Raw genomic sequence first — 8,904 nt, forward strand, 5'->3', positions numbered from 1 at the left:
CTCTTGTCTGACTAAACTACATTATCTCATTATTTGACAGACTTTAAACAAATTTAAGTACCTTCTTATTTTACTTTTTTTAAGTAAATTGCAACTTGTTCTGGATGGCAAAACACATCAATTGTATTTTGACGTCTTAACTACTGCCTTGTAAAAATGACAATCATTCAGATCATTTTACAATACAAGGTAGTAATAACTAAATTCTTTCAAACTATATTTCTTAGTAAATGATAACCTCTCTAATGCTTTATTGCAACAATCTGGTGTGATGAGTTGATGTTGCTTCTGTGGCGACCAGTTGGAAGTGATGGTTGAACAATTGCAGTCATCTTCATTTGCAGTAATGGCAGCTTAATAAGCACAAAAAGGAGAATTTCCACATCAGGTGATGCAGATATTTTTGGCTTTATTTTCTAGGTTGATAGTTGTTGGACAACATTTAGCGAAGATAACTCAGTTTCATTACTTCTCTAATCCTTTTGCATACATGAAACTATAGCTTACTTACATATTTATTTAAAATGTACACAAACGTATATGTACAAAAACAGGTGTACCTATAGTAACACAGATATTACTCCAGTAAAATAGCATGAATACATATGGTAAAACATTTTTCAGATCAATAAATATGAAAAACCCTTGAGTAATGGCACTTTTCTGAATTAACCGTTGGATTTCTTTCAGTAGAGCTACACAATGCACATGTAACAGTGTAGTGCATTTCCGTTTTGGGTTATGTAATTACAGCATAAACAGCATTCATGTTTTACTTCATTATATTTTACAATCAAATTTATAGATACATCTATGAAACACGTTATGTTCAACATTTAATTTTCACTGACTGAATTATTTTAGCTATACAAAGACTATCACCCATGGAGAACATAGACTGATTAAGAGCTGTAGTTAAAAGGGCAACGTGTTTACCTCATAGCAGCAAAAAAAAAAAAGCTTTTTAAAGTTGTCCACTTGACAACACTAACACTTAAATAGACACAACTACAGCGTGATCTTCACAATGAAGCAAACCTTTGTCACGAGACACTTGTGCGGATCACATTTCTAAAACTGATTCGTTGAAGATGTTTTCACAAGTTGTGCTGATAAAAATGTACAATGGCATACAATGTACACTGTTAGTGTTTCCATGGCTCTTTAAGGATCTCCTCTCCTAACAACAGTGATGGGATTCCTGGTTCCAGGGCGAACCGTGAACGTCATACCATACTGGTATTTTGACTGGTGTTGCGGTCCGTTGCTGAAAAGAAAAATAAATGATGAGTGTACACAGAAACCACCAACTGACTTTATATTAGAAATATTACAATTTCATATCTGCACATTGAAGGTTTTACCTGGTAGAGGAGACTTTCACTGATGAGCTCTCTGGTGGTTTTCTAGCCATTCTATTCTCTAACTCCCTCATGTTCAGGGTTGCTGCTTTGTTGGCAACAGGGTAACTTTTGGTCTGTGGTTTGGCTTTGGGTACAACAGAGGCATTATTGTCCTCGTCGGACAAAGGAGAGCCCCAGTCATCAGAATTGGATTCTGCCTCCTTCGTTGGTGACATTTTATGGTCCATCTCCAACATTTTCTTCTGTAAGATGCTCAGGAGGGTGACCTGACTGGGTGAAAGAGTGCTTGGTAGCTGGGTGGGGGCTGGCCTGGAAGTTGTCAGAGAGATTGGCTTTAACTTTACATCAAAGTCAGGGGGTGGGAACTTTGGTGGTGGAGGGGGCACTGCTTTTGGGGGAGGTGGTGGTGGTGGTGGTGGTGGTGGTGCTGGAGCTTGAAGATAGGTCTTGGCAGTTGGCAGTGGTGCCTTTTTCATTGGCGGGTCTGATGGGATGATAGATGGAGGTGGCTCCGTAAAGTCAGAAAAATCACCAAATTCTGGTGGTGGGGGGAGAAATGGTATATTTACCCCATCTTTATTAACCTTGTGTTGTGCAGGCAGCGGCCTTGATGGGCTTTCATGTATGTATCTAGGCTCCAGGAGGTTTCTTGCAGGTGTGGGTGTACCCGAGATCTGACTGAGAGTTGGACCAGATGGAGTTTGACTCTTGACAAACGCAGGACTGTTGTATTTTGATGGGGCCAATACGTTTTGTCTGTGGTCCATGAGACCAGACGTTGGAATCTCCTGTAGTCTTTCTTCATTAGGTGGGAGCGATGAATAAGAGGTTGTCCGAGGGGTGACAACAAAGGAATTTTGACTGAAGTCACTCGGGTGAAGGCCTGTACTTGGCTGGCCATTTTTACTGGCATTGTCTTCCGGTATTGAAGAGCTGACAGATCTGTGTTTCTCTCTTTCCTTTGCAGCCTTTAAAAGAGCCAGGGGAGATGCTGCAGATCCCTCTCGTGGCCCGTTAGTTTCACCCTTTATCTTACGTAGTTTACGATCCAGCAGTGGACTGAACTTGTGGTTCTGATCTTGAGACGCTTCAAATTTGTTCTTTGTGGATTCTAAACTTGGTATAGTACCATTCACTTTTAGCAGCTGTGGCGACTTGTTAGGTGGATTATTCAGCAGTTTGCTAATTTCCACTGGCCCGGTTCTAGTCTCCTTCTTTACCTCAGGACGGGGTGATTTTGATGGTTGTGGACTTTGCAATGTCCCCTTCAGGTCCAGAACATCTCTGGGAGCAGGCTTGGATGGTGGAACCACTTTAGGCACAGAGTTACCATGCACAGAATCTTCCATAAGAAACATCTGCTTTGGTTTTGTGTCTTCATACCCACCAAAACCTGTGGTTTTCGGAACATTATAAAGCTTCGCTGTGTTTTGGGGATTGAAAGTGGACAATGTGGGTGTCTTCACGGGAGGAGGTGGTGCAGGAGTCTGTGGTGGAGAGTCAAGACTGGAGGCAGAGGAGAATCTAATAGGCTTTGGGGGTGGCATCTTTTCAGTCTTGAGCTTGTTGTCAGTCGGGGGCAACGGTGGGGCATAGCTTGGACGCTGAGGAGCTGTGGCCCGAGTTGGACTGATGGTTGCAGGAGATGTAGGGCCTGTTGAAGGGACCTTTGGTGGAGCCATTGATGGACGTTTTAAGAAGGATAAATCCTCATTCATCCCAGATTGTGCCGGTGACATGGGTTTTGGTGCAGGCACAGAAATAGCCTGAAGGTTTGCCAGCTCTGGACTGTTGAGGTCTCCCAAAAAGTCTGGCGGGGGAAGAATAAAAGTCCCTGGAGGTGGCGGAGGTGCCATAGAGGGGTGGGGAGGGACAAATATTTCCCCTTCTACAAGGTTAGGCACAGACATAACTGAGCCATTGTATAAGTGATTTCCACCAACTACATGAGAAAAGAGAGATAAAATAGGTTTCAATAAGCTGCTAAAACAATGAAACTCTGAGAAAGGTACTGAAGATGACTGCATGCTTCCATGCTACCGCTTCAAGTTAACGTCATTAACTTGTGCATGGATCAGAAATGGCATTGCGAAATAGTGAAAAAAAAAGTGGTTGAAGCATAAATGCAAACACTCCCAATATGTAAACATACTTGGCATCTGGAATGGCTCTTTGGACATTTCTAATAGTTCTTGAGCAATGACTTGGACAAACATTTACTTGCTCTGAAATTTTCCTCTAATCTTACTGCTATGCATCATCTGCTGGGGCTTAGTGAAGGCGCCACAATATTAACCTTTTAACCAAGTTAAACCATAGGTACACATGAGGGGCAGTTTAGATTGTCACCTGAGCCATTGATCATTGGACCATTGCTGGGAGGCAGGAGGGGGACTTTTGGTGTCGGAACAGCATACCCTTGAAAGTTGTCAGAGGACTGCGGGAAAAAAATGGCACAAAATCACACTGTTGATCTGGACATAGGAAACAAAATACAGTTAAAGAATGGAAAATTGGCAACAAATTGTAAATCGTTATCTTTGGATTAAAATATTTGAGTACTCTCAAAGTCATACAACCAGTTCTTAGCTATTGGAGATGTCAGTGATCCTTGGAAATGTATTAACGTGTCCATGACTGAGTGTCCACAAAACAAATATTGTTGCTGAACTACTTAGTTTGCCTTTAGCATTTAAAATAAGAAGAAACAATTTTTTTTATTGCCACATACACAGGATATATTTGTACAACACATTTTCACATACTTCTGTTATGAGGAACATTCGGTGAATCAGAGGATGGATACACCTATAATTCAATCCATTGTCTGACGGTAAAAGTACGCCTGGCTGACAAAATCACAGGCTGTCACTTAGATACCAAGGTGCGTGTGTGTGTGTGTGTGTGTGTGTGTGTGTGTGTGTGTGTGTGTGTGTGTGTGTGTGTGTGTGTGTGTGTGTGTGTGTGTGTGTGAGGGAGAGAGAACGAGAAAGAGAGAGCATGCGTCAGGGAGAGAGTTGCTGTTCTCTTCTCAACCTGAACACCACCAAAAATTAACACAGACAGTGTTGACACAATATGAATCCATGTGACTCAATGCAGTACATGCCCTTCAAAAAGGCTTAAAATCATCTAGCAGCACATACTTGTGTCTACCTCTGCTCTGCCGAGTGATCTGCAAACTGCCTGAAGCTAAAAGTTCACAACTGATTTAAATTCAAACCATTTAGATTGTCCTAAATCTAACCAGTATATATAACAAGTTTTTATTTATGAAAACTCATCCAAACTTTTCAGTTTAAGACAGACGGAGTGAATAGAGGACAAGACATTTGATAATAAACATTGTTCTTCATATTCCAACTCTCTGACTTAGCTCTTCTTTGCTACCAACGACTCAGACAGCACAGCCCAGAGGGTGTGTCACAAGATGGCGTATGATCCAGTTTGATTTCATCGCCTTATTTTGAGTTATGACTCATGCTCATCTGTCAGGACAGTCAGAGTTGTCCTACCCATGTGCTGCTAGGTGTGCCTCGTCCACATGCCACAGTCACAATCAAAGAACACTCCCAAAAACTGAGCTGAGTTGTGTGAACCAAAGTTTCAACAAGCTTTTCATTTTTTGTCGACACTGTGGCATTTTAATGGGAGTCCTGCCAGTCAGACAGAATGCAAATGATCCTCTTTGTGCACAACTTAAATGGACACCCAGGTAATAACAGTGCGAGAATGCAGCCACACAAAAATATCATACTGAAGCTGAAGTCTCAATATCAAAACTTAATAACTTCATTGCGAAAACAAACCTTTAAAATCATTGAAAAAAACTCAATAAAATCAACTTTAATTACCAACTTTAAATATTGTTTTAAGCCATACAGCATACAGTTTAATAGATAACACTGATTTAGTCCTAACAGTCCATTGAAAGAAAAGCACACAATTATAATATGTTTTGTAGATGGTTGTAGTCAATAACTTGGGGTAAAAGTGCAGCTGAGTCCAAGTATTATTAATGGAGACACTCAAGTGAACTATAGGCACTTGGTCACTTTCATCAATAATGTCATTGTTGTTACAGTGTTATCCAGTGCAGCTGTTTAGTGAATGTGCATACTTTTGACTCTGCACCATAATTCACTCTTTCTTTCTGATATTTCTCAGAAATTGACTTTTTGTCTCTCAGTTTGTTGTGGACAGTGATACTATCAACATATACTGTGTGGTTGGCCAGCCTTGTGACCTAAACTGCATATCAGTCCAAGAAAAATATGAGTGTTGTCGCTCCATTATTAGAATGGAAAGTGAGTCAGCAGTGCTCCTTGAAGCTTTAAAGATCCCAATAGATTCCCTGAATGAAGAGGTAAGAGCTGAACTGTCTGCTCGTATGCCTGTTGCAAACACAACACCAATTACCAAACAGCCCTTTAATGATTATGTGATCTTTCTCGTGAAGCTGTACACAGATACTCACAGCATAATGCCTGACAGTGGGTCTGGCTCGCACACTGGCCGTGCCTGACTCTGGGATAACAGTTGACGCCGGAACAAATTCCACATTTTCTGAAGAAAGAGGAAAGCAGATCATTAGCCATCTTTGGGCAGGCTGAGGAGAGCAAAACAAACGTTGTCTTATTAAGCTGTCGTGTTTCCGCTCAGAGCTTTATTAACAATTCACTGGGAGAGAACAAACAAGGGGTTTTGGGAGACGGCATAGTAACTGTGATTGTTGAGGTAATCAGAAACTGTATGCAGCAAAGTGGCCTCTTTATGGTTGTCAGTGAACCTGAGTATCCACCGTGTAGCTGTTTGTTGCTGACAACAAAATACTTCTACGAGGCTGAACTAATCATTCGCACCTTTCTTTACAATTTACTATTGTGTTAAGGTGAAAGCTCAGTTAAGGTGGCAACGGGGTTTGATTACAACATCACACCATGAAGCTTCCAACACAGTCATGTTGGTCATACACCCAAAAATGTGTGTTTTGAAACAAAGCAAAGCAAGTGTTTTGATAATACTTCTAATACAATAATGGGCATCAGATAGCTTGAAAATGACTGAGATGGCTTTGCATGTCTCTATTATGACCAATTCATGCTTGAACAGAGCAAAATGAACCTCTCATAGAGAATTCTGAACACCTTCCAGGTCAGTAGAAAATATAATAAAGTGCAATTCACATACATTCCACAAGCAAAGGTGAGTTAATAAAGAACTGATTCAAAGACAGGCTAGTTTGACATACCTATAGAACACACAGACTGATTTGAGGCTTTATGATAAACATATAATATAACAGTAAATGTCAGGCAACTGGGGTTGACTGGAGAACAACAAAAAAAAAAAACGAAGGAGCCGCACAGGGAATTTCTTTACTGCTCATTCCAGAGTGGCATGTTGTTTTGTCCATCAAAGACCTGATGAAAAGCACTTGTCAGTGAAAGCCACTTAGCCTGCTGGTTCTTTCAACTTCGTATATCAAAATGTTTCCTCAAGGCTGAAAGAGCAACCAACAGAGCAAGTGAAGAGAACGGTATAATAAACAGGTACAGCAAAGTATTTTGATGCCCTGAAATTATGTACCTCGGACCAATGATAGTACAGTTCCTTCCAAACAAGTGAGGACACAGTTCAGCATAAACGACTGCACACGAAACCAGTCTAACCAAATTATTACTTTCCCTTCGGGTTGGTTTTCTTGTCTTCATTTTATTAGGCAAATGTTCACTCTCATGTTGCACATTTGCATAGACCTTTGTCTTGTTTCCTTTTTTTGTCGGTCGAATGGAAGTAATGTCATTGGTCAGCTTTTCTGTAAAGTGATGGTTTGATTGCAGATACTGCTGGGCGCTTGAGTTACTGCACTGTAATGCATTTTTCTGTTTGTCTTGACCTTGTTTTGAATTTCAAGCATGCAATATTTGCATTTTACTGTTCTTGCTGCATGAAACGAACCGAATTACTCTTGTCAAATGTTTTCAGGTTAGGTTTATCTTTTTACTGATTTTTATCAGAATGTGAATTTTCCAGTAGTCGGTTAGAACAAGTTGTAACAAGGATCAACTTACTTTCGATATGTCAAGTTCCCAGCAGTAGTAAACCAAATGTGGCACAAATATTGCACTTCATAAATACAGTTCCAATATATTCTGTTTAAGCAAAATTAATTCTGGTGCCAAATTTGTATCTGTCGAGATTCTTAGTGATTACAAAACCACCTTCACCTTTTACACAACTATTTGTACTGGCCAAAGGAGCCAACACTTCCTTTCTCAGGACCATAAAGAGCTGTTTCAGATATGATGTCATTTTTTAAAGATCTGATTAAACCTGGTGAAGAGCCGAAAGAAGTCAGTATAAAACTGGGTCACTCAGTTGATCACGAAGGAAAACATTAAAGCAGCAGTTTTTCATCGGCTGCTTCTACCTGTCACACACACACACACACACACACACCTTTCCAAATACCAAAACAAAGTTGATATTTTCTTTCGGATTCATTTCACAGCGGTGAAAGAATCGGCTCTATCACGTTTGTCTATTCCAAGTCCAAAGGTCGTGTTATTCTTCGGCGAACCGTTCACGAATTCCAGCTGTTATGACCTATTAAAACCGTGCGATCCTGACAGAAGCGTACTCACCCAATTCCCTCATTTTCACATTGGTGTCGAAGAGGGACTGGTTCTTTCGACCCAGAAAATTCAGCGGAGTTCTCCTCATATTGACAGATGAGTTGGTGTGTATGTGTAGCTCTGTCCAAATCGGCCGGGATCATTGGCACATTTTGGAGGAAGGCGCGTAAATCCGAGACAAAGCGCAAAACTGTGAAAACAGGTGCACCGCCGGGATCCAGGTAGACCTGACTCCAGTGATTTGTTGAGTACTTTTCGGGACTGACGGAGAAAATGGAGCAAACTCCGCCCTCTCTCCTTTCACTGTGCCTCCCTGTTTCTATACACTCCCAGCAGGTGAGGCCTCAGCCCTCCCTTTCACCTGCATTCCTGCACACGTCTCGCCTGCGCAATGAGCGCCGCCGCTCCGGACAGGAGATCAGGATTTCTGCATCATCTGCACGATGACGCACTGCGATATTCATTCACTTTGCTCATATTATATATTTACAAGAACACTGCTGATCGTGCGGGGGGTGGGGGGGGGGGTGGGGGGGGGGGGGGGGGGGGGGTCATCATAAATGACTGCATGGATCACACGTGGTTATAATCTGTTATAATCTCAACATATCCGAGTAAATATTGTTCATCAGAGGAGAGTTTATTATTTTTATTCACTTTTTGTTTTTTTTTATGTGGTGCCAATTACAACATAACCATGTCATGCCAACTCACACTCAACATATAAAAAAACGTGGAAAACATTTCCACATGTAGCAAATGACAACGGAGAGATAAAAAAAAAAATGACATTGACAGGAAAAAAACCTTTGAGCAGACTCAGGTGACAGCTCCATGTTTGACCTGGTTGGGGTTGGAGGAGGATTCTGTGACAGGTTAGACAGCAAACAAATCAACATCCA

At 41.2% G+C, this 8,904-nt stretch overlaps 1 protein-coding gene across 1 annotated transcript; it reads right to left on the reverse strand.

The window, feature by feature from the left end:
• Positions 1 to 371: 371 nt before the first annotated feature.
• Positions 372 to 8,290, reverse strand: LOC308108041 (uncharacterized protein). Its single transcript, XM_080460703.1, has 5 exons — positions 8,012 to 8,290; positions 5,842 to 5,930; positions 3,714 to 3,801; positions 1,365 to 3,306; positions 372 to 1,267 (listed from the first exon to the last, which is right to left on the reverse strand). Exons 1-5 carry the CDS (start codon positions 8,088 to 8,090, stop codon positions 1,165 to 1,167), a joined length of 2,301 nt encoding a protein of 766 aa, XP_080316829.1. The 5' UTR covers positions 8,091 to 8,290; the 3' UTR covers positions 372 to 1,164.
• Between the last annotated feature and the right edge of the window lie 614 nt (positions 8,291 to 8,904).

This window comes from Lipophrys pholis (genome assembly GCF_963383615.2).
Source record: "Lipophrys pholis genome assembly, chromosome: 4".
Lineage (NCBI taxonomy): Eukaryota > Metazoa > Chordata > Actinopteri > Blenniiformes > Blenniidae > Lipophrys > Lipophrys pholis.